This window comes from Cygnus atratus, chromosome 2, assembly GCF_013377495.2.
Source record: "Cygnus atratus isolate AKBS03 ecotype Queensland, Australia chromosome 2, CAtr_DNAZoo_HiC_assembly, whole genome shotgun sequence".
In the NCBI taxonomy this organism is placed as follows: domain Eukaryota; kingdom Metazoa; phylum Chordata; class Aves; order Anseriformes; family Anatidae; genus Cygnus; species Cygnus atratus.
Genome location: NC_066363.1, coordinates 1219543 through 1247217, shown reverse-complemented (window position 1 = coordinate 1247217; position 27675 = coordinate 1219543). Strand labels below are relative to the sequence as shown.

Sequence of the window (27675 nt, the reverse complement as noted above, 5' to 3'; positions counted from 1 at the left end):
CTCACCCTTTTTTCTCCCCCCCCCCCCCCCCCCCCCCGCACCCCCACACCCCCGGCAACCCATTCGGGTGTGTGAGGGTACGGGGGGGGGGGGGGGGGGGGTGTACAAACAGCTGCCCCCCAAATTTTGGGAGGGCGAGGGGAGATGGGGGGGACACCTGCACCACGGGGGGGAGGGGGGGGGGGACGGGACGGGGAGGTGGCCCCCCCCCCCCCCCAAAGCACGCACCTGGGGGAGGGCCCGGCAGCGGGGCGGAGCTGGCAGCCGAGCCGAGCCGAGCCGTGCCGAGCCGTGCCGGGGCAGCGCTGTGCCACCCCCCCCCCCCCCTCACAGTCCCCGACCCCAGCACCCCCTTTCCCCTTTTTCCTCCCGCCCCCCCCCCCAACCCTTTACCCCTTTTTTCCCTCGATCTCACCCAAACCGTGCTGCCCCCCCCCCCCCCCCCCTCACCACCACCACCACCACCACCACCACCACCCCCCCCCCAGGGCTATGGCCCCCCGGGGGGCGGCAGGGCCGGGAGCGCTGAGCCCGGCTCGGCCCGGCTCGGCCCGGCTCGGCATGGCTTCCCGGGAGCGGCTGTACGAGCTCTGGATGCTTTACTTCGCCAAGGTGAGCCCGGACCCACTCCCTCCCCCCCCCCCCCAAAAAAAAAAAAAAATAGGGACCCCCCCCCCCCATCCCCCTCCCTCCCCCATCCCCCTTCCTCCCTGCTTTGCAACCCCCCATGCCCACGCCCCCCCCCCCCCAAAAAAAAAAAATAAAAATTGGGGGTTTCCCTGACCCCCCCCCCCCTATTTTCCCCCCTCAAAATTTGGGGGTTTCCTGACACCCCCCCCCTCTTCCCCCCCCCCTAATTTGAGGGCTCCGAGCCCCCCCCCCGCTCCTCAAATTTAGGGCTTCAGTGCTCACCCCCCCCGCTCTCCTTTCCCCCAAATTCGGGGGCTCTGCGACCCTCCCCTACCTACCGGAGGAGGGGGGGGGGGACCCCCCATAGTGCCCCCCCCCCGGACACCAGCCCCCCGTTATCCCAAGCTGTGCCCCCCCCCCCGTTTGCTTCCCCCCCCCCCCCCCCCAGCAGCAGGTGCGGCCGCGGTGACATTGGAGCCACCTCCTGGGCTCCTCGCTCTGCGCCGGGGAGGGGGGGGGGGCCCACACGTTGAGGGGGGGTCCCATACCTTGAGGGGGGGGTCCCACACCTTGAGGGGGGAGTCCCATACCTTGGCGGGGGAGTCCCGCACTTTGGGGGGGGGGGGTCCATATCTTGGGGGGGGGTCCCGCACCTTGGGAGGGGTCCTGCACCTTGGGGGGGGGGGGGTCCCATACTTTGGGGGGGGTCCTGCACAAAGGGGGGGGGGATCCCACTGCAGTGCCCCCCTTCCCTCCCCCCGTTTCACCCTGCTCCAGCAGCCCCCCCCAGCCCCAAAGCTTTGTCCGGCCCCACGGGGGGGTCCCCGCAGTGCTGGGGACGTGGGGACCCACCCCCCACCCTGGCCACCACCGCCGGGGAGCACCGCGCGCTCCGGCTGTCGTCGTGTGTCCCCCCCCCCGTCCCCCCTCCCCCCCATCCATTTTTGGGTCCAAACGGGGCGTTTTGGGCAGCGGGGCTCTTGGGGACGAGCGGTGACGCCTTTTGGGATCGCGCCGGCGTAATTAGGATCGCGGCCGGCAGCTCGTTAGGTGCCGGGGAGCCAGGTCCTCGTTAGGGCCACGGGGCCGGGGGGGGGGGGGCCCTGTCTGCTCCGGAGCCCCCCCCCCGTGGCTTTGGGTCTTCCCCATATTTTGGGGAAAAAAAAGGGGATCTGGAGCCGGGGAGGCGGCGGTGCCGGTACCACCGGTCACTGGGGTGCTCCCAGTTTGGGGACTGGGATGCGCTGGGGGGGGTCAGGCAGGGGGAGGCGTGCGGGGCCGCGTGGTGCGCCGTCGGGGTGGGCGCTCGCACGGGGACACCCGCGGTGCCACCGGGGTGTGCGGGCTTATAGGGACGGGGGCTTATAGGGACGGGGGCCATGCCACCGGGGTGTGCACCCATAGGGACGGGGGCTTATAGGGACGGGGGCTTATAGGGACGGGGGCTTATAGGGACGGGGGCTTATAGGGACAGGGGCCGTGCCACCGGGGTGTGCACCCATAGGGACGGGGGCTTATAGGGACAGGGGCCGTGCCACCGGGGTGTGCGGGCTTATAGGGACGGGGGCTTACAGGGACGGGGGCTTATAGGGACAGGAGCCGTGCCACCGGGGTGTGCACCCATAGGGACAGGGGCTTATAGGGACGGGGGCTTATAGGGATGGGGGCTTATAGGGACAGGGGCCGTGCCACCGGGGTGTGCACCCATAGGGACGGGGGCTTATAGGGACAGGGGCCGTGCCACCGGGGTGTGCGGGCTTATAGGGACGGGGGCTTATAGGGACAGGAGCCGTGCCACCGGGGTGTGCACCCATAGGGACGGGGGCTTATAGGGACGGGGGCTTATAGGGACAGGGGCCATGCCACCGGGGTGTGCACCCATAGGGGCGGGGGCTTATAGGGACAGGGGCCGTGCCACCGGGGTGTGCACCCATAGGGACGGGGGCTTATAGGGACAGGGGCCATGCCACCGGGGTGTGAACCCATAGGGACAGGGGCTTATAGGGACGGGGGCTTATAGGGATGGGGGCTTATAGGGACAGGGGCCGTGCCACCGGGGTGTGCACCCATAGGGACGGGGGCTTATAGGGACAGGGGCCATGCCACTGGGGTGTGCACCCATAGGGACAGGGGCTTATAGGGACGGGGGCTTATAGGGACGGGGGCTTATAGGGACAGGGGCCATGCCACCGGGGTGTGCACGCCACTGTGGGGACATGTCATGTTGTGCGTGTGGGTGCTTGTGCAGGGACGTCGGTCACACCATTGGGGTGTGCACACTCATATAGGGCCACGTGCCATGCCAGCGGGGTGTGCACACTTGTACGGGGACAGTGGTCACAGCGTTGGGGTGTGCGCGCTCCTATGGGGCCACGTGCCACCCCATCAGGTGCGCACGCTCGCACGGGGACACCTGCCACGCCGGTGGGCTGCGCGCGCGCTCGCACGGGGACGTGTGTGACACCAGCAGGGACACGGTGACACGGGACACGGACGGTGCCACCGCGACGCCCGACGCCCCCCCACGGGATGGATCGAGGCCGGCGGGGGACCCCGAGCGAGCCCGGGGGGGTGGCTTTCGGGGACAAGGGCGCAGACGAGAAGCCGAGGGGCCGGTGACGGGGGTGACATTCCCAGGTGGCACCGTGCCACCGGGCCCCGAAGCCACCAACCCCACGGGGCGCACGGGGACACCGGCTCGGGGACCGGGGGCGCGCGGTGCGGTGGCACGGGTGACGGCAGCGGGGTGCCACCGGGGCGGGGACACCGAGGCCGGCGCCGACGTCCCCACGGTGTTGGCGGCACGCGGCGGGGCACGGACGGCGCCGCGGCCCCCCGGTGCGCGCGCGGCGGTGACGGCGGTGACAGCGGTGACAGCGGCCCCCCGGGGGGGTGGGGGGGAAGGAAATGTCGTTGGGGCCGCGAGTGACTTGGCATTTCCTGACTCCGTTTTACACAAGACCTCCGCGAAAAAAAAAAAAAATAATAATAAAGGGGGGGGGGGGGGGGGGGGGGGGGGCAGGAAAAATTAAAAAAAAAATAAAACAGAAAAAAAAAAAAAAAAAATAGGAGCGCGGAGGCGCGCGTCCCGTCCCCCCCCCCGCCCCCCCCCCCCTGTCACCGGTGTCCCCACGCGCGTTTCCGCTCCCCGGCCTCGCCACCGCCCCTTCCCGCGGCGGCACCGGGGGCCATGGAGGCGCGCGGGCGCCCCGCCGGGGCCCCCCCGGAGGTATCGGGGTGCTGGGGGGTGGGGGGGGTGGGGGTCCCAAGGGTGCCGGAGGCGGCGGGTGGTGTCCCGCGGGTGTCACCCGGGGGTCCCCTGGGAGCAAAAAGGGGTGCCGGGGGGGAGTGGGGCGGGGGGGGCAGTCGGGGGCTGTGGGGGTGGAGGGGAGGTGGCTGCGCTGGGTGCTGCGCGGGGGGCACGGGCACCCAAGGGTGCTCAGTGGTGGACACCTCGAGGTGGTGCACGGAAAATGGGGCACCCTGGGGTGCTCCGTGGGGGTCGTAGGCACCCCAGGGTGCTGCGCGGGGTGCTCGGGGGCATGGACACCTAAGGGTGCTCCATGGGGTCCACCAACACCCCGGGGTGCTCCATGGGGTGCACAGGGACATGGGGCACCTTGGGGTGCTGCACCCTGGGGTGCTGCACTAGGGACATAGGGGCACCCCAGGGTGCTCCATGGGGTCCACAGGGACACACGGACACCCCAGGGTGCTCCATGTGGTGCGCAGGGGGCATGGGTCACCCAAGGGTGCTGCACGGGGTCGTGGGTCACCCCAGGGTGCTGCGTGGGGTGCACAGGGTCATGGAGACCCCAGGGGTGCTCTATGGGGTGCTCCATGGGGTGCACAGCACCCAAGGGTCCTCCATGGGGTGCAGGGGGACGTGGGCACCCTGGGGTGTCCCATGGGGTGCCCAGACATCCAAGGGTGCTCCGTGGGGTGCAGGGGCACGTGGGCACCCCGGGGTGCCCCATAGGGTCCCCAGGCACCCAAGGGTGCTCCATAGGGTGCACGGGGATGTGGGCACCCCAGGGTGCTCCATAGGGTACCCAGGCACCCAAGGGTGCTCCGTGGGGTGCACAGGGGCATGGGGCACCCAGGGGTGCTCCATGGGGTGCAGGGGGCCGGGGGCACCCCAGGGTGCCCCATAGGGTGCCCAGGCACCCAAGGGTGCTCCATAGGGTGGGGGCTGGGTGACTCACCCCTTGCACAACCCCACAGGGGTGGGGCCCGCGCTCCGCCTGCTGCTTGGCTGGCGCCCGCCTGGAGGACCAGGTGCTCTGCGTGCTGATTGGCTGGCAGGTGGCGGGGTTGGGTCATTCTGAGCGGTGATTGGGCAGGTGTTGTCTTAGAGGGGCTGCTCCTGGTGCTGATTGGCTGGTAGGTGCCTGCGGGGACAGGTGCTCCGCGTGGTGATTGGTCGGTACCTCTGCAGGTTGTGCTGCTCTGAGTGCTGATTGGTCAGTTCCTCTACAGGTTGTGCTGTTCCTTGTGCTGATTGGTCAGCACCTGTACAGGTTGTTCTGCTCTTAGTGTTGATTGGTCAGCACCTCTACAGGTTGTTCTGTTCTGAGTGCTGATTGGTCAGTTCCTTTACAGGTTGTGCTGTTCTTTGTGCCAATTGGCCAGTGCCTCTACAGGTTGTTCTGCTCTGTGTGCTGATTGGTCAGTTCTTCTACAGGTTGTGCTGCTCTGAGTGCTGATTGGTCAGCACCTCCACAGGTTGTGCTGTTCTTTGTGCTGATTGGTCAGCACCTCTACAGGTTGTTCTGCTCTGAGTGCTGATTGGTCAGCACCTCCACAGGTTGTGCTGTTCTTTGTGCTGATTGGCTGGCACCTCTACAGGTTGTGCAGCTCTGGTTGCTCATTGGCCGGTGGCTCCCAGGGGTGTTTGGCTACCTGCCGTGCTGATTGGCCAGCCGTTCCTGGGGGGCATCACTGCTCTGCGTGCTGATTGGCCAGTCCGCAAGGCACTGGATCCCCACTGGGCCAACAGCTCCCGGGGGACCGCTCTGATTGGCCGGTGGCTCTGGCGGGGGGGAGGGGGGGGGGGATCTCCGCGGGAGCTGATTGGCCAGCACCCAGCCTGGGACTTCAGGGGTCCCCCCTGCAAAAAATAATGACATAAAATTAAGAAAAAAAACAAACCCGTGACTTGACGGCGGCCCCCGCCCTTGCAGAAGGACCTGGCGTACCTGCAGCAGTGGCTGGAGGCCTTCGTCATGAACTTCGAGAAGGTCATCGCCGTGCCCTCGCTGGAGCCCCGCAGGTGAGGGCATCGCCGCCTCACCCCCCCCCCCCAAAAAAAAAAAAATAACCCACTCCAAAAAAAAAAAAACAAAAAAACAAAAAAACCACTCGAAAACAAAATAACCTCCCCCCCCAAAAAAATACACCACCGCAAAAAAGATACCCCCCTCAAAAAAATACACCCGCCCCCCCAAAAGAATACCCCCTTCCCAAAAAAATAACCACTCCCACAAAAAAATAACCCATCCCCCCAAAAAATAACCCACCTCCTAAAAAAGTAGCCCACCCCCCCCAAAAGTAACCCCCCGCAAAAAAAAAAATAACCCAACCCCAAGAAAATAACCCACCCCCCCCTCAAAGTAACCACCCCAAAAAATACACCCCCGCAAAAAAATAACCCCTCCCCCAAAAAATAACCCACCTCAAAAAAATAACCCACCCCCCAAAAAAAAAATAACCCACGCCCCCAAAAATACCCCCCCAAATACCCCCTCGCTCCCCCCCCCCCCAAAAAAAAAAAACAAAACAAAAACAAGAAAGGATAACCCTCCTCCCCCAAAAAATACACCCCCCACCCCCCCAAAAAAAAAAAATAATTCCCCCCCCCCCAGCCCCGGGTTCGCAGCCGGGTCTCGGTTTTGGGGTTTTCGCTGCAGCGCCGGAGGCGGCTCATCCGCTGCCTCGCTCGGCGGTTTGCAGCCATCCGGCCCCGTGGGGGGGGGGGGGGGGGGTGCTGGGGGGGTTGTTTTTTTGGGGGTGAGGTCCCATCCTGGCCCCCCCCCCCCCCTCCCATTTTTCACCCCCCCCAGGCCGGAGGATTCGGCGTCGGAGATCCCGGTGCTGCCGCGGGAGGTGCTGCAGGTGCTGAGCCAGCGGCTGGCGCAGTGCGTGGGACAGGGCCCCCGCCTCGGGCAGGCCCTGCTGCTGCTCAAGTTCTTCATCATCATCTGCAGGTGGGTGGCGGGGTGGCCCCCCCCCCGGATGGACGGACCCCCCCCCCAAATGTACAGACCCCCCCCCCCCCCACCCCCAGCCCAGACGGAGACCCCCGGGGTTGGGGCAGGAGGGGGAGAGGAGGGGTCCCAAACCTCCGTGGTGGCTCCCTGGGTGCACGTTCCTCCCCCAGACACGTATTTGTGTGTCCCCCCCCCCCCAAAAAAAAAAATGTTTATTCTGCCCCCCCCCGGGGCATTTCTCCCGCCTCCCAAAGTGTGTATTGCCCCCCAAAAGTGCATCCCCCTCTGCCGCCTTCAAGTGTGTCCTGTCCCCACCCAAGTGCATCGCGTTGCCCCCCCCCGAAGAATTCAATTGTGCCCCCCCCGAAAGAATTTCATTGTCCCCCCCCAAAGTGCATCACGCCATCTCCCCCCCCAAAACCTCATCCCGCACCCCAAAAATCTCATCACCCCCCCCCAGGTGCATCGTGTCCCCCCAAAATGCACCACCGTGCCCCCCCAAAATGCATCATGTACCCCCCCAAAAAAGTTTTATGGTGGCCCCCCAGGTGCACGGTGCCCCCCCCCCCCCGCATGCTCCAGCCCTGTTCCTCCTGTGGGCCCCCCCCCCCAGCCGCCTGGCCCCTTCCTGCCCCTTCCCCTCATGCTGATAGCGGCCTCTGCTCGCCCCCACCCAACCCCTGGGGGGCCACCCGGCCAGGGGACCTGGCCCCCCCCCCCCCGCCTTGTCCCCCCCCCACCTCGCCACGGGTATATTTAGGGCTGGAGGGGGGCCAGGTCCCGAACAATGGGGCTGGGTGGTGCGGGAGGACACGGGGTCAGCCGAGGACGTGGCGCCTTATCCCACCCGTTATATCCCCCCCCCCCCGGGTGTGTTATATCCCCCCCCCCCGGGGGTGTGTTGTCCCCCCCCCCCCCCCACGGCGTTTCACACCTCGCAGGAATCTGGAGAACGTCCAAGCGGACAAAACGCCCGGCTTCATCCCCGAGGTGCTGGCGCTGCTGCGGGGCTGCGCGAGCAAGGTGGGCGCTGCGGGGAGAACCCGACGGCACCGCGGTCCTGAACCACCCCCCCCCCCCCCCCGACTCCCGGGGGTTTTAGGGTTTGGGGGGGGGGGGGGGGCGCTGAGCACCTACGGGACCCCAGATTTTAGCGGGGGGGGGGGGGGGGGGGGAAGGAAGGAGAGGGATGGGGGCAAGCGCTCGGGTACCGCTTTGCGCCTTCGTGGCGCGCGCATGGCTCCCGGTGGGATGGAGCCGGGAGAAGGCAAACTGGGAGGGGGGGGGGGGGGGGGCATTATTTGGGATTAACCATGCTCTGCACCCCCACCTCCCCCCCCCCCCCCCCCAGCTGAGAAGCGGCCAGGAGGAGGGGGCGCAGCTGGAGAGCGTGATGCTCTACGCCCTGCACCTCTGCGAGTGCCTCTTCGACCCCTACCAGACCTGGCGGCGGCAGCTGAGCGGGTGAGCCCCGGGGGGGCACGGTCACCCGGCCCCCGCCGCCCCCCCCCCCCCCCCCCAAAAAAAAAACACTCCTCGCACCCCTCTCACCGCCCCCACCTCACTCCTCTCCTTCCAGGGAAGTCGTCAGCTCGCAGGAGAAGAGCAAATACAAGTTCGCCCCCGCCGCTTTGCCCCCCGAGTTCGACGCCTTCTTCCAAGGTAAATCTGCGCCCCCACCCCGTGTTGGGGGGGGGTCCTGGTTCGGGCAGCGATCCCTGCCCCCCCCCCCCCCCCGGGCCAATTCTTTTTATCCATGCTGCAGTCGGCACCAGCTGAAGCTGGTTTTTTTGGGGCCCTTTATTTTTTTTTACACCCCCCCCCCCCCTCCCGGGAGTCCGCCGGCGTTAAAGGGATTTCACGGAGCAGGGATTAACTCAAGGTGGCTTTCCGGGGGGGGGGGGGGGGGCAGCATCGCTTCTGGAGCCCCCCACAGACCCAAAACCTGAGCTTTCGATGCTAAAATTTAATTTATTTTTATTTAAATCACCTAAAATAGACTGGAAGGGGAAACCCTGCAAACACAGGTGTGCTCCACCAGTCCACCGCCGGCGTGAAGCAGCCAGGCTTCCTGGCAGTTCTCGCAGGATGCGCCCCCCTCCTTTTTGGGGGCAAAACCCTCTTTTTCCACGCTCAGCGTTCAGCGCTTTCACCTTATTTCGGAAGCAGCCTGTGCCACAAGAAACAAAGCAAATGGGATTTTTCAGGCGAGACTGATGACTTCAGGGCACCGAAGCCGGGCGATCGGCGTCCTTTTAACATGATTTTTGGCCGCTGTGGTGCATGGGGCTGACAAAAATACAGCCTGGCCGGGAAACCCTAAAAAACCCCATAAATGAGCCGTGAACGGGGGTTGCCCCTGGGCAAAGGGGTTGCAGAAAGCACCTAAAACTCCCGGCAAGCTGTTACCAGTGCCGGCTGTGAATCCCCGCCAGGCTTGATTTTAGCTCAAAACCCCGGGGTTTTAGAACAAAAAACTCCCCCCCTGCAGCCAAAGCTGCCAAAATCCGAAGTGTTTGTGCCCCTTTCCCCCCAATAGGGTCCAGTGCCACGGAGTCCGGGGCGGGTTTTGGGGTGGGATAGGTGGAAAAGGGAATTTTTGCCTTTTTTTTTTGCCACCTGCCCCAAGCGCCTCCATCGCCCCTTGTCCTTGCAGAGAGCTTCCAGCCCGGCGGGCAGCTCCCCGACGAGCTCCAGCTCCGGCTCATCCACCTCTTCGGGGCCATCCTCTCCGGGTCCAAGGTACTGCTGGGGTGGGGACGGGGACAGCGGGGACACGGGGGGGTCCCCACGGCTCTGCCAAACCTTCACTCCCCCCCGATGGGGCTGCGTGTGTCAGCACGGGCTGGCGAGAGGGAAGCCGTGCCGAGACCTAACCCCAAGCCTTGCTTGTTCCAAGCAAGATGCTTGGCTGGAATTAAACTGGAATTAAACAGCTTGACTTCCAAAAGCCTTTCCGGATCACGTTTAGAAATTGCAGCCTGGGGGACACCCTCAATTCGCTCAATTCACCTTAAAAAAAAAAACAAAATGAGAGTGAAGTTAAAGAGCAGTCCTGGCCGGCAGCTTCCCTCCCGTTCAGCTCCGGGGCAGCCGAGAGGACCTTGGGTGGATGACTCAATGCCGAGCGCACATGGGCTGTAATAAACCCAGTGCTCAACAAAGCAGGACTTGATTAACAGCCCCAAAAAGTGCTTTTTTCAATTAATTTGCATGCACCAAGAGCGGGGCGGCGGGCAGGAAAGCGTCGTGTAAGACCTGTAGCACTGCAAACATCACCGGGGCTGGCTTAAACGTGGGGTTTTACATTGGTGGGTGAGGGGGGGGGGGGGGGGCGGAAATAAATAAAATAAACATTTCCATTTGCTCCTGGCAGCCCAACGCGCTGCGAGCCATCACGCCGGCGGCGCTGGAGGTGCTGCTGGGGGTGCTGCGGCGGGCGGGCGCGGGGCCGGCGCCGTGCCCGGGGCTGCTGGGTCTGACGCTGCGCAGCGTGGTGGCGGCGGTGCACGCGCTGCACGCCAGCAGCCCCGGCCCCGTGCCCCTGCGCGCGCTGCTGGACGGCTACTTCAAGGTGCTCAACGCCAACCCGCCCGCGGCGGCGCCGGCGGCCGGCGGCCTCATCGCCCTGCGGGTGCAGATGCTGGGTAAAGGGGGTTGGGGTTCGGGTGGGGGGGGGAGCAGGTTTGGGGTCGTGGAGGGCGCTGAGATGTTTTTCCCGCAAACCCGCCGCAGATGCCATCCCGGCCATGCTGAGCTGCGACGACCGGCCGGTCCTGCAAGCCGTCTTCCTCAGCAACAACTGCTTCGAGCACATCATCCGCCTCCTGCAGAACAGCAAGGTAGCTGCACTGCTTTGGGCTTTGTTTGAGCTTTGGGATGCAGCATCCTCACCTCCATCCTCATCCTCCCCGGCTCGAAACGCCCCAGGCGATGCCGGGATGGAGCGGCCGCGCTGCAGCAGCCGCCCCAGCACCATCCCCACCTCGCCCTCACCCCAAGCTGGGGCAGGGATGGTGCATGACCCTATTTCCTCTCCCCCCACATCCCCGCCCGGCCTCTGCCTTCCTCGCCCCAGCTCTACCTCAACAGCACGCAGGAGGCGGGTGAAGCCCAGGACAAGCTCCCCGTGCAGCTGCCAACAGGCAGTGGGCTCCAGCAGGTATTCTGTCGGGCTGCCCCACAGCACAGCTGCCCAGTGGGGTCGGGGGCGATGCCCGCAGCCAACCCACCCCCTGTCCTGCAGGTCTTTGACGTCGGCTCCGATGCCATCGCGGTCCACGCTATCAGGGTGCTCACGGCCATCATGAGCAACTCGCCCTCGGCCAAGGTGGGCACAACCCCAGTGCAGCTGGGGTTGGGGTTTTTCACGCTGCGAGGTGCTCTGGGACAGAGCAGCTCGTCCTGGGGCCGCTGCAGAGCCCAACGTGCCCGGGTGCTTGCAGGAGGTGTTTAAGGAACGCATCGGCTATGCCCACTTCTACGAGGTGCTGAGGAGCCAGGGCCAGCCCACCCAGCGCCTGCTCCAGGAGCTCCTCAACATGGTGAGTGCTCCCTTGGCTCATCCCATAGTCCTCCCAGCTCCCGTAAACCCTCTTCTTCTTCGGTGCTGGCATCCCACAGTGGAACAACCAGGTTGATCTCTGCCCGCTGCAGCCCCTTCTCTCACCCCCCATGGTCCCCATGGTCCCCATCCCGAGGTGGCCTCACTGCCTTGAGCTTTGAGTGGTGCTCAGCTTTGAGGAAATTTGAGCCTTTTGGGAGGGGTCTTGGGAGGGTTCCCCAAAACGCTCGGTGCATGGGGGTCTCCCAAGGGTTTTGGTGCATGAGGGTCTCTCAGAGGCTTGGTTTATGCAGGTCTCCAAGAGTTTATGTGGGGGGAGGGACCCCCAAAACACTTGGTGCACGAGGGTCTCCCAAGGGGCTTGGATCACAAAGGTCCCCCAAGGCCCTTCATTCATGAGGGTCTCCCAAGGCTCTTAGTTCACAAGGGTCTCCCAAGGGTCTTGGACATGAGGGTCCCCCAAGACCCTTCATTCACTAGGGTCTCCCAAGGGGCTTGGTTCATGAGGGTCCCCCAAGACCCTTCATTCATGAGGGTCTCCCAAGGGTCTTGGTTCATGAGGGTCCCCCAAGACCCTTCATTCACAAGGGTCTCCCAAGGGGCTTGGTTCATGAGGGTCTCCCAAGGCCCTTGGATCACGAGGGTCTCCCAAGACCCTTCATTCATAAGGGTCCACCAAGGCTCTTGGTTTACAAGGGTCTCCCAAGAGCCTTCATTCACAAGAGTCTCCCGAGGCCCTTGGATCATGAGGGTCTCCCAATACCCTTCATTCATGAGGATCTCCCAGGGCCCTTGGCTCACTAGGGTCCCCCAAGACCCTTCATTCACGAGGGTCTCCCAAGGGGCTTGGTTCACAAGGGTCTCTCAAGGCCCTTGGTCCACGGGAGTCTCCAAGATGCTCAGTGCACAGGGGTCACCACTGCATGCCCAGGCTGGCCAGGGTGGGGATCCATCCCTCTCCCCATGCCCGGTGCCGCACCAACCATCTCCTGTATTTCGGCAGGCAGTGGAGGGCGACCACAGCTCCTTCCCAGCGCACCCCATCCGCAACGAGCAGCCTCTGCTCCTGCTGCTGGCCTGGCTGCCGGCGCTGGCCTGCCGCGAGCTGCAGCTCTTCCTGGCCGAGCGGCTGCGGTGCCTGTGCGAGGCCTCGCTGCCCAGCCGCCTCACCTGCGTCAAGGCGGGCATGGTGGGCAGGCTGCTGGCCGCCCTGGCCGCCGAGCCGGCGCTGCCGCCCGCCTGCTCCGAAAACCTGCTGGAGCTGCTGCAGGCGCTGGGCGGCCTCTCCATTCGGCCCGGCGAGCTGCGGCAGCTGCTGCGGCTGCTGCGGCGCGAGCGGGGCCGGGGGCCGCACCCCTACACTGCGCCCGTGCTGCGGGCGCTCTCGGGGATGGCGCGGGCCGAGGGCCCCCCGCGGGCCTTGCAGTACTTCGACCTGACCCCCGGTATGGCCGGGATCATGGTGCCCGCTGTCCAAAAGTGGCCCGGCGGCGCCTTTGCCTTCCACGCCTGGCTCTGCCTCAGCGAGGAGGAGCCCAGGCTGCCGGCGAGGCCAAAGAGGAGGCAGCTCTACAGGTGAGGCTGGTGGAGATGGGAGGAGGGTGAGGAGGGTGAGACGCAGCCGTCCCCACCGTGCTGTCCCCCCTCCACAGCTTCTTCACGGCCAGCGGGACGGGCTTCGAGGCCTTCTTCACCACCGACGGCATGCTGGTGGTGGCCGTCTGCACCAAGAAGGACTACATGACGGTGGCGCTGCCGGAGGTGGCCTTCAACGACTCGGCCTGGGTGAGCGACGTCCCCATCCCCATCCCCGTCCCCGTGGTGGGGACAGGGATGGCCTGACGCCCCCTGCTCATCCCCGCAGCACTGCGTCGACATCGTCCACGTCGCCGGCCGCCGGCCCTTCGGCCAGAACGTGGTCAGCATCTACGCGGACGGGCACCTTCGGAAGACGGCACAGCTCCGCTTCCCGTCCCTGCATGAGGTCAGGGACCCCTCCCCGGCACCGTGTCGCCCCTCTGGGTGGCAGCTTGGGGACCAAACGCCACTCCCTCTCCCCTGCAGTCCTTCACCTCCTGCTGCATCGGCTCCGCGGGGCACCGCACCACCACCACGGCCATCGGCAGCAGCCACCCACCGCCGTCCCACGGGCCGGAGCTGACCTTCCCCCCGCACCCCGCGCTCTGCCGCTCGCAGTCCTTCCCCGCCGCCCTGGGCCCCCACGCCTGGACCCCCCTGCAGCCCCCCACCGAGGGGGTGGTGGCCACCACGGCGGCCGGCAGCCAGGACACCGAGTGGGGCACCCCCACGTCCCTCGAGGGCCACCTGGGCTCAGTGGCCATCTTCTGCGAGGCGCTGCAGCAAACCCAGGTCAAGGCGCTCTTCTGCTCGGGTATGTCGGGACAGGGGGACATCCACAGGGGGGCGGGGGGCAGCCACATCTCCAACCCTTCGCGGCTCACCCCTCTTTCCTCCCCCAGGTCCAAACGTGGCATCTCCATTTACGCTGGAAGGCGACCTGGTGGAGCTCAGCAGCAAGCTCCTGCTCTACTACACCCCGCAGGTGAGGGCAGCCCCGTGGAGTCGCTCCCATTGTGTTTGTCCTCACTGGGACCTTCCCCTCATGGTCCTTGAGGTCCAACCCACCTCGTCTTCCCCTAGTGACGTTTTTGGGGTGATGGTGGGAACATGTCCCTAAGTGTCCCTGAGTCCTCACGGGGTGCTGTGCTCTCTTCCAGGCCTGCAGGAACAACATTTGCCTGGACCTCTCTCCCAGTCACGGCCTGGACGGGAGACTGACGGGGCACAAGGTGGTCAACTGGGACGTCAAGGTACGCTGGGCACAGGGTGGCCCGGCCTGATCCATCCACCCCGTGGCTTGGAGGCTGCCAGGCCTCGCCATGGATGTAGGGCAGGACCCCCAGGGGGTGCTGGATGGCCGTGGTGGTTCCCCTGGACCCTACGGGGGAATCAGGGGAATATGTGGTATGGGGGTCCATGAAGGACCTGCCTGACCTATGGGTCCACCAAGGCCTTGAGTGATGGCTCCTGGGCCACCAGGGTCAGCCCTGGAGGTCCTCAGTGTCCAGGCTGGGCACCATGGGTGGTCACTGCAGGGGAACAAGTGCTTTTGGGGCACCTTTTGGGGTGTGTGCTGTAGGATGGGTCAGGGCACACCTCAGCCTTTGCTAGCCACAGGATTTAGTGTTCTCCAGCTTGGGTGAGCTGGCAGAATGGGCCCCGGCGGTCCCTGGCCCTGGGTGGATGTGCAACCTCCTCCTCTACACCGCCGTCACCGCGCAGCCCCCAGGGGCACCCAGCAAAGCCTCTTGCCTCCCCCCGGCAGGACGTGGTCAACTGCGTGGGCGGGATGGGCGTCCTGCTGCCCCTGCTCGAGCAAGTGGTGACCAAGAAGGAGGAGGCCGAGGACGAGCAGGAGACCAACGACCTGGTGGGGCCAGAGCTGACGTCCTCCAGGAACGCCCAGGGCATGCTGATCCCGCTGGGCAGGTCCTCAGGTGAGGTCCCCAGGGGGCTGAAGCAGGAGCCGTCCCGTAGGTAACCCAGCTGCCACGTGGGCTGGTGTCTACCACGGGCAAAGCCTTGCCTGGGGCACCAAGATTTATGGGGCAATGGAAAAACCATCGCTGTTGTTGACGTCTTTTGAGGTTGTTATGACCTGATTAGTCATAAATGAGCGGTTCTGGGAAGATGAGGGTGGTTCAAGCCTGCCTAGCTCCAGTTTTGCTTTTGCATGTAGTGCATGGTGTCCTGCAGTAGACTTAAGTTCATGCAGAAGCCTTAGTGACATGAAATTCCTCCTGATACCCAGCTGCTGATTTTCCGGGAGCTCAGAACAACTGAGGTTTCTGCTGGGTTAAGTTTGGGAGAAATAGGTGAACGGATTGGAGAACAGTTTGTGGTGGGGTCACCAGAGGGCCCATCGTGGCAGAAGTGGGAAGGACCCTGGTGGGAGCTGGCTGGTGGCTCCCAGCTCTACCCATGCCTTGCAGAGAGCAGGCTGGAGAGGAACAGCGTGGCCGCCTTCCTGTTGCTGGTGAAGAACTTCATCCAGCACCACCCGGTGAACCAGGAGAGCCTGGTGCAGTGCCACGGGCCAGCCATCATCGGGGCGCTTCTGCAGAAGGTAGGGGGCTGCCACAGCCACAGGGCTCCATCCCGAAATTGCTGCCCAAACCACAAACCCCCCACCTTGTCACCCCGTGCAGGTCTCCGGCCCGCTGCTGGACATGAGCACGCTGATGGCCTCGCAGATCCTGATGGAGCAGGTGGCCTCCGAGGGCAGCGGGCTCCTGCTGCACCTCCTCTACCAGCACCTGCTCTTCGATTTCCGCATCTGGAGCAACAGCGACTTCGCCGTCCGCCTAGGTGGGAGCAGGAGGGCACCCGCGGGGCTCCCCGGTGCCCGATGGTGGCCGCTCACGTCCTCTCCACGCAGGTCACATCCAGTACCTGGCCAACGTCGTCAAGGACCACAAGCAGCGCATCCGCAAGAAGTACGGGGTGCAGTACGTCCTCGACTCCATCCGGACCTACTACGGGTGAGCTGCTGCTTGTAGCCGGGATGCCCGGCCCCCAGACGCCGGCGTCGTGGTGGGCTTGAGCCCTGGAAGCTGCAGTTTGGGGTGGACACCCTTTATTTGGGGTAGTATCCCCCCCTGCGAGCACGTCGTGGGGAAATCTGATGGAGCATTATGGTGGGCACAGGACCTTCTGCTCCCCGTGCCCCATCCCCAAGCGTTGCATGGTCTTTAACATACCCAGATCTGCAACCAATTAGCCCTAAAATCCACCCCAGCAGTAACTGGGAGCATCGTGGTTCCTGCAACAAACTGATGCTCTCTTCTTGCCTGACCCCTTGCATTTCTGCAGCGGGCTGCTCACACCCTGCAGAGACCCAAACCCATGGGGTGGGTGTTTCCTGGTGTGCCCGCAGGGATGTTCACACTGTCTTGGAGCTCCTCAGGCTCCATGGTGGGATTTGGGATTGTGCTGGCGATGGGTAACGGGGGGCAAGAGGGCAGCTGTGCACATCCCCAGTGGGAACATCCACGTGCATCTCTTCCCCAGTGCCTCCAAGGAGAAGTCCACGACGACGGACGACATCAAGACGGTGCAGACGTCCCTCTTCAGCCTGGTGAAGGACTTCTTCTGCAGGAGCTTCTCCGGGGAGGAGATGCAGAGCTTGCTGAACTACGTGGCCGCGGCGCAGGACGAGCAGCAGGTACGGCGCCTGGCCACCCGGGTCCCACCATGCCACCCCGAAAAGGGTCCCCAGACACGTGGGGCTGGCCCCGCTCTCGGCAGTGGGTCAGCAAGCAGGTGGGGAGAAGCTGCTGAGACCCCGGTGGGGTGCGTGGAGGACAGCGTGCACCCTTTGCCCACAGGTCTGCGGGGCGCTGGAGGTGATCCACAGCCTGCTGAAGGGCTCGCCCGCCCAGGAGCAGCTCTTCGCCTTCCTCTTCGAGCCAGGCCACGTGGAGGTCCTCTTCTCGCTGCTGGTGCAGAAGAAGTTCTCGGATGAAGTGCGGGAAAGGGTCTTCAAGGTGAGAAGGGGTCCCCAGTGTCGTCCCCTGAGGCTGGGGGCTTCTCCGCGGGGCCACCGCCACCCCTCTGTGCCTCGCCAGGTCCTCTACAAGATGCTGAAGTATGAGAAGGTCCCCGAGCGCAGCAAGAACCGCCTGAAGCTGAAGGACATCGGGTACCAGGGGCTCATCGCCTGCCTCAGCGACATCCCCGGCTCCATGCTGCTCTTCCGCTGCCTCTCGGAGCAGGTCCTCGGGGCAGGTACCGTGTCCCCTTCTGTCCCATCCTGGTGGCACACCACAGGGCCATCACGGTGGCTTCCCACCTGGCTCAGCTCAGTCGGGCTGGCTGGAGGTAGATCTGGGGACTTTTGGTGGCTTTGGGGGACCAAAACCATCCTTGCCTGCAGACCCTCCCAACTACAAGGACCTGGTGGCCGTGGTTTACCTGTCCCACCGGGCTGAGCTGACCATCCGGCTCGATATCTGCCGCAAGGTGAGCAGAGCAAGGTGCAGGGGGTGCCACCACACGATCACCCCGGAGCTGAGCTCCCCCATGGGAACACGGGGACATGGGGACAGCGATAACACCCCATGCACGGGACTGCATGATGGGACCTGGGGTGCTCATGCCCTTTGCGGGGCCATGCCCGTCCTGCTCCTGCCCTTTGGGGGGGGTCCAAGCCCGCCGAGTGGCTGCCTGGAGCTGAGGTGACCCCGCTGGGTGTCTCCACCTCTCATCCCGCAGCTCTTCCACTTGATCTACGCGCAGCAGGACATGGTGAAGCAGCTGGCGAGGCTGGCGGGCTGGCAGGACACACTCACCAAGCTCTACGTCAAGGAGTCCTACGAGTCTCGCCAGCACAGCCTGAGCCACTCGAGCAGCGGGGGCTGCCTGGAGCTCCTGCGCCTCTCAGAGCCCCTCGGCAGGGATGGCAGCAACGAGGTGGGGAAGGAGGCGGTGGGCAGCGCGAGCCCACCACCCACCGAGCTGCAGGAGCTGGACGTCTTCCTGCCCCTGGGCTACGAGGCTTCGGACCAGGAGCTCTCCGAGGGCTTCTCCGACCACTCCATCTCGCCGAGCGGCCGCACCAAGTCCTTCCACTCCTACAACTTCAAGTCCTTCGACTCCTCCGACCGCGCCAGCCGCTCTTCCTCCAACCCCGGCGACGTCCCCTTTGACGGCGTCTACCACCCGCTCTCGCCCTTCTCCACCTCGCCCTTCGACCTGGGGCTCGACCTGGCCAGCACCAGCTCCATCGCCACGGCCGAGAGCGGCGCGCAGACGCCTGCCAGCGGCCCCAGCACCCCCTCGCCCCTGGAGAGCTTCAAACCCTTCCCGGGGATGCGCACCCGCAAGAGCTCCAGCCTCTCCAACGTCCTGGATGAGAGCAGCTACCAGGACGCCCTACCCAGCGACAACGTCTCCAACACCAGCAACCCCCAGGTGAGCCCCGAGCCGTGGCACCCACCTCCTTTTTAGGGTTACCGGCAGGGTCCCCTAATTCTTTTCTCCCCCCCCCCTCTGCTGGCAGCAAACGCCCGAGGAGGAGCTGTGCAACCTCCTGACCAACATCGTCTTCTCGGTGACGTGGCGCGGGGTGGAGGGCTGGGACGACGCGGCATGGAGGGAGCGCGGGCAGGTCTTCTCCGTCCTCACCAAGCTGGGCACGGCCTGCGAGCTGGTGCGGCCCCCCGACGAGATCAAGCGCAGGTTTGTGGGGACGTACGGAGGGTCAACAGGGGCCACAGGGTGTCCCGGGGTGGTGGCGGCCCCACAGAGCTCCCTGCTGTCCCGCAGCCTGCTGGAGATGATGCTGGAGTCGGCGCTGACGGACCTGAAGGAGTCGGGGCCGGCCGCCCTGCCCGGCCTCACCCAAAATGCTCTCAAGCTGCTGCGGCTGCTCCAGGACTTCTTGTTCTCCGAGGGGCACAACAACCAGGCCCTGTGGAGCGAGAAGGTGAGCGGCCACAGGCAGGGTCCTGGCCCCACAGAGAACTCTAAACCCTTGTGCTGACCCCCAAACCTGGGGTTAGTCTTGCCCCTAAACCCTGCCCCTACACCCATAGCCCGTAAGCCTAACCCTAGAAACTAACCCAAGCCCAAATCCTAAAACCTAACCCATAACCTGTGAATTTAACCCTAACCTCTAAACCTAACCCTAAAACTTCGTTCCAGCCCTACACTCTTGCCATAAACCCCAACTCTAACCGTAAGCCTTAACCCCAACCCTAACAGTACACCCTTGCTGTAAACCTAACCCTAATCCTCAACCCTAATGCTAACACCTAACCTTGATGTTAGCCTTTAACCTGTAGCCCATAAACCTAACTCTAGGAACTAACCCAAACCCAAATCCTAAAACCTCACCCTGGCTCATAACCTATAAACCTAAACTGTAAACCTAACCCTAAACCTTAACTCTACACTCCTGCTGTGAGCCCCAATCCTATAGCCTATCCCTAATCCCTAACCCTTAACCCTACATCCTTATCATAAACCCAAACCCTATACCCTAATCCTGTACATTAAGATCTTTATCCCTGAATTATATAAATCTAACCCTGAGCCTCAACCCTAACCCTATGCCCTTGCCATAAACCCAAGCCCTAAACCTAGCTCTATACCCTAAACCCTAACTTAAAACCTATAAACCTAACCAGACCTCCTAAATCCCAATCCTAAACCTTAACCCTACATCCTTGTTATGAGACTCAACCCTAACCCTAATCCTAACCATAACCCTAAGCCCCCACCCTAAGCCCCCACTCTATACCCTAATTCCATACCTTAACCCCAACCCTAAAACCTTTCCCCTGCCCTAACCCCAGCCCCTAATTCCTTCCCCTCCCCATAACCCAAACTGGTGTCGAGCGGTGGCTGGGAGATGGGGACCCGGCTCTGGGTCGGGGGCTGGAGCGGCGGGGGGCTCACTGTGCCCCCCCCCCCCCCAGATCTACGAGGGGGTGAGCGGCCTCCTGGACAAGCTGGGCGTCTGGTACCACCTGGCCAACGGCACCTCCGACCTCAAGGAGATGGCCCAGACGGGGCTGCGCGTCCTGGTGGGCTACATCATGCTGCAGGACCCCCAGGTGGGTCACCCCCTCCTGGGGCTCCGCGGGAAGACCCCAGCGTTTTGGGGCCGGGCAGGAGGCTTCATCTAATGCCCCGTGTGTCCCTCCCTCCCCAAGCTGCACTCGCTGGCCTACGTGAAGCTGCACAGCCTGCTGCAGACCGCCTCGGCCCCCAAAAAGGACGAGGCTTGCTATCTGCTGGGCAAGCTGGAGACCCCGCTGTGGCGCTCGCTGGACGCCAAATCGGAGACCTTCTCGTGGCTGGTGCCCATCGTGCGCACGCTCATGGACCAGTGCTACGAGACCCTGCAGCTGCAGCTCTTCCTGCCCTCGCTGCCCCCCACCAACGGCAGCCCCACCTTCTACGAGGACTTCCAGCTCTTCTGCACCACCCCCGAGTGGAGGAGCTTCATCGAGAAGCACGTGGGTGCCACGGGGCACCCTGTTTGGGACCCTTGGGGGGGCCCCTTCCCAGGCTTAGATGTGGCTCCAGTGTTGGAGTGCCACCAGGCTGGGACATCCCGGTCCCGTGCCGGGATGACCTCCAGGGAAGGGGTGCTGGCAGCCTGGGTGAGTGTTAGAGGGTGCTGGTGCCCTGCTGAGCACCCTGCAGACGTCTCCTCTCTTCCCCCGCAGGTGCAGCCCACCATGGCGCAGTTCGAGATGGACACGTTCGCCAAGAGCCACGACCACATGTCCAACTTCTGGAACGCCTGCTACGACGCCATGATGAGCAGCTCCCTGCGGCGGGAGCGGGACAAGGCGGACAGCAGGAAGATGTTCCAGGTACTGCCTCCTCCTCGCCCCGGGGACATCTCCCTGGGGACGTGCTCCTTGTCCCAGGGCCATGCCACTTGTCCCAGGGCCATGCCACTTGTCCCAGTGTCACCCCAGGGATGCGCTCCTCACGCCAGGGATGTCAGCCCGGGGATGTGCTCCTCATCCCAGGGCCATGCTCCTCACCCCAGGGGTGTCACCCAAAGGACATGCTCTTCACCCTAGGGATGTGCTCCTCATCCCAGTGATGTTATCCTGGAGACATCCTCTTCACCCCAGAGACATCGTCCCAGCGATGTGTTCCTCACCTTGGGGATGTCATCCTAGAGACATGCTCCTCACCTTGGGGATGTCATCCTAGGAACACACTCCTCACCCCAAGGATGTCATCCTAGGGACACGCTCCTCACCCAGGGAACATGCCCATCACCCTGGCGACATGATCCCCGGGATGTGCTCTTCACCCTGGGGTGATCCTAGGGACAGGCTTCTTGCGCCGGGGCATTGCTCCTCATCCCAGGGACATCACCCTGGGGATGTTCTCCTCGCGCTGCAGACGTCACCCCATGGGCGTGTTCCTCACCCCAGGAACGTCCCCAAGCCCCAACCCCACCATCACCTCCCCTTCCCGCTCCCTCGGCAGGATCTGGTGCTGGAGCCGGCGGCGAAACGCGCCAAGGCCGAAAACGCCCGGCACGCCAACGTGCTGAAGCAAGCCAACAACCACCAGAGCACCGTGCTGAAGCAGTGGCGCTCCCTGTGCCGCCTCCTCACCTCGCCCCGCTCCGCCTGGGCTGACCGGTGAGCACCCACACCCCCACCTCAGCTCCAGGGGGGGGTACGGGTGGGGGTCCGGGGTGCCTCACCCCCACCTGCCCCCCAGGAACCCGCCCGAGGTTCGCTGGAAGCTCTCAAGTGCCGAGACCTACTCGAGGATGCGTCTGAAGCTGGTGCCCAACCTGAATTTTGACCAGCACTTGGAGGCCAGCGCCCTGCGGGACAACCTGGGTGAGGCTGGTGGGCACCCAGGGGTCCCCCTATCCCCAGGGGGGCTTGGCAGGACTCGTCCCCCTTCCACGGGGGGTGCCCACTGACCTCCCCCCTTGTTCCAGGAGCCGACAACCTCCACAACCCCGCCGAGTCCCTCCCGCTCGCCATGGCCAAGGAGGCCAAGGTGAGCGAGCTGGAGGACGACCAGCTGGCCGAGGAGGACCTCCCCGTCCTGGACACCCAGTGAGTGTCCCCGTCCCCACCCGTCACCCCAGGTCCCTCACCCGGGGGTATCCTCACCCTTCCCCTGTCCCCCAGGGCCGAGCCCAAGGAGCAGAACCAGCGGGAGAAGCTGGTGGTCTCGGAGGACTGCGAGCTCATCACGACGGTGGCGGTCGTCCCCGGCCGCCTGGAGGTGACGACCCAGCACGTCTACTTCTACGACGGCAGCAGCGAGAAGGAGGAGACGGAGGGAGGTAAGGGCACGTGCCTGGGAGAGCATGGGGCAGGGGGACGGGGCCACAATCTCTGCCCAACCGCTGGTCCCCCACACAGGCTGGAGCTCCTCGGGGGGGTCCTTGCGGCACAGAGGGGTGAAGATGCCCCCGTCCATCCCCTGCCCCCCGCTCAAAGCCCAACCCCAGGGACGCCGACCTTTTGGGGTGCTCTCCCCGGTGCTGTCCCCAATCCCTGCCCCTCGTCCCCTGCCTCACCCCCCTGCTGGGTGCTCGCTGAAGCCCGCGGGGCTCTGTGCTCCCCCGGCAGGGATCGGCTACGACTTCAAGCGCCCCTTGTCCCACCTGCGCGAGGTCCACCTGCGCCGCTACAACCTGCGCCGCTCCGCGCTCGAGCTCTTCTTCATCGACCAGGCCAACTACTTCCTCAACTTCAAGAAGAAGGTGGCGGCACCCTTTTCTACCCCGAGACCCCCAGGCTCCAGCCGGGCCCCCCCTGGAGTCACAGGACTGTGTCGGGTCCACGTGGGGACCTCGAGCATCAGCAGGGCTCTCGCCTCCATCCCCGCAGGTGAGGAACAAGGTCTACTCCTGCATCCTGGGCCTGCGGCCCCCCAGCCAGATCTACTTCGGCAGCCGCTCGCCCCAGGAGCTGCTGAAAGCCTCGGGGCTCACCCAGGTACTCGTGTTCCCCCTCCCCGTGCCCCCCCGAGGGCGCCTGTGCAAAGAAGGGTGTCCACGTGCCCCCTGCGGGGCCAGCTGTGGGGTTTGCTCCACCTTCTGCCCCCAAACCCATCTCAGCCGTCCCCTCTTTTTGCTCCAGAAATGGGTTCTGCGGGAGATCTCCAACTTCGAGTACCTCATGCAGCTGAACACGATCGCGGGGCGCACCTACAACGACCTCTCTCAGTACCCCGTGGTGAGCACCCTGTGTCCCCCCAACCCCGGGCTGCCCGGTGGCTCCAGGCCCCCCCCAGCCTCACCCAACCCCAACCCCACCCAGTTCCCCTGGATCCTGCGGGACTACGTCTCGGAGACCCTCGACCTCACCGACCCGGCCGTGTTTCGGGATCTCTCCAAGCCCATCGGGGTGGCCAACGAGAGGCACGCGCGGGACGTGAAGGAAAAGTGAGTGCCCCAAAAAAACGGGGGCCGGGGCTGGGGGGGGGACTGGGGCACCTGCCCTGACCCTGCTGCTTCTCCCCATGCCAGGTATGAGAGCTTCGAGGACCCCACGGGCACTGTGGACAAGTTTCACTACGGGACGCACTACTCCAACGCGGCGGGCGTCATGCACTACCTGATCCGCACCGAGCCCTTCACCACGCTGCACATCCAGCTGCAGAGCGGACGGTGAGCACCCGGGGGCGGGGGGGGGACACGGGGTAGGGGACAAAGCCACCACCGCCGGGGTCCCACGGTCACCCCGTGCCACCAGGTTCGACTGCTCGGACCGGCAGTTCCACTCGGTGCCGGCGGCGTGGCAGGCCCGCATGGAAAACCCCGTGGACGTCAAGGAGCTCATCCCCGAGTTCTTCTACTTCCCTGAGTTCCTGGAGAACCAGAACGGTAACGGGGGGACGGGGACGGGGATGGGGACAGGATGGCCGGGTCCCTGACCCACCGCCTTCCCCGCTGCCCGCAGGCTTCGACCTGGGCTGCCTGCAGATGTCCAACGAGAAGGTGAGCGACGTGGTGCTGCCGCGGTGGGCGCGCTCCCGCGAGGACTTCATCTACCAGCACCGCAAAGCCCTGGTGAGATGGTGGAGCCCCCATCTCCTCTCCCACTGGGGCAGGGTCGTCCTGGGGGGGGGCAGCGGGCGTCCCCGACCCCCCCTGATGCCCCGTGCCCCTGCAGGAGTCGGAGTACGTCTCAGCCCACCTCCACGAGTGGATCGACCTCATTTTCGGGTACAAGCAGCGAGGCCCGGCCGCCGTGGAGGCCCTCAACGTCTTCTACTACTGCACCTACGAGGGTGAGCCGCGGGGACACGGGGTGGGGGGCACCCACCGGGTGGCCTCACTGATGCCCCCCTGTCCCCATCCCCAGGCGCCGTGGACCTGGACGCCATCGCGGACGAGACGCAGAGGAAGGCTTTGGAGGGCATCATCAGCAACTTCGGGCAGACGCCCTGCCAGCTGCTCAAGGTGGCTCAGTCCCCCCAGAAATCCAAGCCACCCCCCGCTTCGTTTCGGGGGGTGCTGCCCCCCTTCTCATGGGTCTCACACCCCCCCCCCCTCTAGGAGCCCCATCCCGCCCGGCTGTCAGCTGAGAACGCAGCCCGCAGGCTGGCCCGCCTGGACACCCGCCCGCCCAACGTCTTCGAGAACCTGGACCAGCTCAAGTCCTTCTTCGTGGAGGTGGGGACAGGGACACGGGGTGCCGGGGGTGCCAGCGGCGAGCAGGGCACCCACCGGCTGCGCCTTCCCCGCAGGGCATCAGCGACGGCGTGGCCCTGGTGCAAGCCGTGGTCCCCAAGAACCAGGCGCACTCCTTCATCACTCAGGGATCCCCCGACGTCCTGGTGAGCGCGGGGAAACTGAGGCACGGGTGCTCCTCGCCGGGAGGGTGCCGGTGTCGGGGGTCCCCCGGGTGCGTCACCACCGTCACCCCCCTCTGCCCAGGTCACCGTGAGTGCCAACGGCCTGCTGGGGACCCACAACTGGCTGCCCTACGACAAGAACATCTCCAACTACTTCAGCTTCACCAAAGACCCCACCGTCTCCAACGCGAAGTGAGTCCGCGTGTGTGCGCGGCGGGGACGGTCCCATCCCCGGGTCCCTCGGGGCCACACGAGCTCTCCGGTCCCTCCGGTGTCAGGACCATGTCCCTGCCACCATCCCGTGTTGTGTCCCTCCCCGCCAGGACCCAGCGCTTCCTGCAGGGCCCCTTCGCCCCCGGCGCGGACCTGTGCTCCCGCACGCTGGCCGTGTCCCCCGACGGGAAGCTGCTCTTCAGCGGGGGACACTGGGACAACAGCCTGCGTGTCACCTCGCTGGGCAAAGGGAAGGTCGTTGGGCACATCACCCGGCACATAGGTACGGTGTCCCCCTCCACGGGGTGCCAAGGGGACCCGGGATGGCGCAGGGGACATCTCTGCAGCCCTCAGGGCTCATCCAGGCTCCACCAGGGCCAGGATGGGGCTAGCAGCAGCTCCGCGCCCCAAAGCGTCCCTCTTGGTGCCACCTGCTGGGGCCGGGCTGCCAAGACACATGGGGACGGGGCCAGCAGCTCACCGCGTCTCTCTGGGTGTCACAGATGTTGTCACCTGCCTGGCGCTCGACCTGTGTGGCATCTACCTCATTTCTGGCTCCCGGGACACCACCTGCATGGTGTGGCAGGTCCTGCAGCAGGTACGGGGCTGCGCCGTGTGCCAGCTCTCAGGGTGAAGGCGCTCACTGCCGGGGGGCCCCGTGGCAGCACAGTGAGGTCCCTGAGGTCCCTGTGTCCCCTCCACCAGGGTGGGTTTTCCAGCGGCTTGGCCCCCAAGCCCGTCCAGGTCCTGTACGGCCACGACGACGAGGTGACGTGCGTGGCCATCAGCACCGAGCTGGACATGGCTGTCTCGGGCTCCAAGGTGAGCAGTGGACGGGTGGCGAGGCTCATCCCAGGGCGGGTGGCACAGCCACCGAGCAGCGCCGGCCAGCACCACCCTCATCCTCTTCCTCCGCAGGACGGCACCATCATCATCCACACCATCCGCCGGGGCCTCTTCATGAAGTCCCTGCGGCCACCCGCGGAGAGCTCGCTGCCCGCTGCCGTCACCCACCTGGCCGTGGGGCCGGAGGGGCAGATCGTCACCCAGACGGCCGTGGGCGAGCGCGCCTCCCTCAAGGTGAGGTGGGCCGGGCTGCGTCCCTCTGTCCCCAGGTCCCTCTGATCCGTCATCCCCCCCCCCCCCCTGTTCTCTCCCGCAGGACAAATTTGCGCTGCACCTCTACTCGGTGAACGGGAAGCACCTCGCCTCCGTCCCTCTGGACCAGGAGGTGACGGCCATGTGCATGACGGAGGAGTTTGTGGTGCTGGGGACCATGCAGTGCGGGCTGGAGATCCGTGACCTCCAGAGGTGAGGGCTGGCACCCCGCTGGTGCCACCGGCACCCCCTTGGGACGCCCGCGGGGTGCGATCCCCCCATCTTCTCCCCCTTGCAGCCTCCAGGCGGCGATGGCCCCCGTGCCCATGCGGGTGCCCGTGCACAGCGTGTCGGTGACCAAGGAGAAGAGCCACATCCTGGTGGGGCTGGAGGACGGCAAGCTGATCGTGGTGGGGGCCGGGCAGCCCGCCGAGGTGAGCGCGGCCTCGCCTGGCCATGGGGCTGGGGGCGGCAGTGCAGGGGGGGGAGGTCACGTCGCTGTGTCCCTGTGTCTGGGATGGGATGGGATGGGACGGGATGGATCGGGATGGGAGGGTTGGGTTGAGTTGGGTTGGGTTGAGTTGGGATGGGATGGGATAATTGGGTTGGGTTGAGTTGGGATGGCTTGGATTGGGATGGGATGGGTGGGTTGAGTTGCGGTGGGATGGGATGGGATGGGAGGGTTGATTTGGGTTGGGTTGGGGTGGGTTGGATTGGGATGGCTTGGATTGGGATGGGATGGGTGGGTTGAGTTGGGTTGGGCTGGATTGCGATGGGATTTGACAGAATAGGTGGGTTGAGTTGGATTGGGATGGTATAGGGTGGGACAGACAGGATGAATGGCATGGAGCAGGACAGGATGGGATGGGGATTCACCTAAGGAAGGGGACGGGGTTTGGATGGGAATGGGGATTCAGGAAGGGGTTGTGGGTAGGGATGAGGAAGGGATTGGAAACGGAGATGGGGTTGTGGATCTGGAAGAGGATGCAGATGGAGAAAGGATAAGGGGGATTTGGAACAGGATGGGGAAGGGACTGGGGATGGAGACTGAGAAAGGGTGTGAGCAGGCAGGTGTGCATGAGGATGGGGAAAGGGGATGGGGATGAGGATGGGGATAGGGATGGGGACATGGAAAAGGATGGAGAATGGGAATGGGGACATAGAAAGGGATGGCGATGGGGACTTGGAAGGGGACGGGGACTTGTTAGGGGATGGAGAAGGGGATGGGAATGGGGATGGGGACATGGAAGTGGATGGGGATGGGGACATGGAAGTGGATGGGGCGTGGGGCAGGCACTGACCCCCCTCTCCCCTAGGTGCGTCCGGGCCAGTTCCACCGCCGGCTGTGGCGCTCCACCCGCCGCATCTCGCAGGTCTCGGCCGGCGAGACGGAGTACAACCCCAACGAGGGCAGGTCCTAGGTTGCCGCCCCGCACCTGGCCCCGCCGGCCTTCCTGCAGCTCCCGGCCCCTCCTGGTGGGCACGGCGACAAGGGGGGGACCCCGCTCCCCCCCACGGCAGCGCCCCGAGCCCCTCGCGAGCCGGGGGGCGAGGACAGGAGGGGCGAGCCCCGAG

General features: G+C 64.9%; 1 protein-coding gene across 1 annotated transcript; it reads left to right on the top strand.

Moving 5' to 3' along the window:
* The first annotated feature begins 561 nt into the window (after positions 1–561).
* NBEAL2 (neurobeachin like 2) lies at positions 562–27666 on the top strand. Its single transcript, XM_035554309.2, has 55 exons — positions 562–612; positions 5814–5902; positions 6693–6836; positions 7781–7862; positions 8191–8303; positions 8419–8501; positions 9496–9581; positions 10216–10486; positions 10575–10681; positions 11086–11169; positions 11285–11383; positions 12407–12978; positions 13056–13188; positions 13268–13387; positions 13468–13795; positions 13884–13966; positions 14142–14234; positions 14750–14921; positions 15417–15550; positions 15633–15792; positions 15863–15965; positions 16495–16648; positions 16812–16970; positions 17052–17211; positions 17360–17445; positions 17698–18396; positions 18485–18663; positions 18751–18910; positions 19905–20042; positions 20142–20447; positions 20661–20810; positions 21445–21602; positions 21685–21818; positions 21862–21884; positions 21943–22034; positions 22110–22267; positions 22557–22724; positions 22792–22925; positions 23070–23165; positions 23250–23374; positions 23459–23599; positions 23685–23815; positions 23892–24001; positions 24105–24222; positions 24297–24394; positions 24491–24607; positions 24682–24771; positions 24872–24981; positions 25113–25285; positions 25506–25600; positions 25708–25824; positions 25921–26082; positions 26165–26313; positions 26399–26534; positions 27417–27666. Exons 1-55 carry the CDS (start codon positions 562–564, stop codon positions 27519–27521), a joined length of 8238 nt encoding a protein of 2745 aa, XP_035410202.1. The 3' UTR covers positions 27522–27666.
* The last annotated feature ends 9 nt before the right edge of the window (positions 27667–27675 follow it).

Coding starts and splice junctions, on each gene's coding strand:
- NBEAL2 (XM_035554309.2), top strand. CDS start 562: ATGGCTTCCCGGGAGCGGCTGTACGAGCTCTGGATGCTTTACTTCGCC. Junction 7,863..8,190: donor TGCGGGGCTGCGCGAGCAAG/GTGGGCGCTGCG, acceptor CCCCCCCCCCAG/CTGAGAAGCGGCCAGGAGGA. Junction 26,083..26,164: donor GCGAGCGCGCCTCCCTCAAG/GTGAGGTGGGCC, acceptor TCTCTCCCGCAG/GACAAATTTGCGCTGCACCT.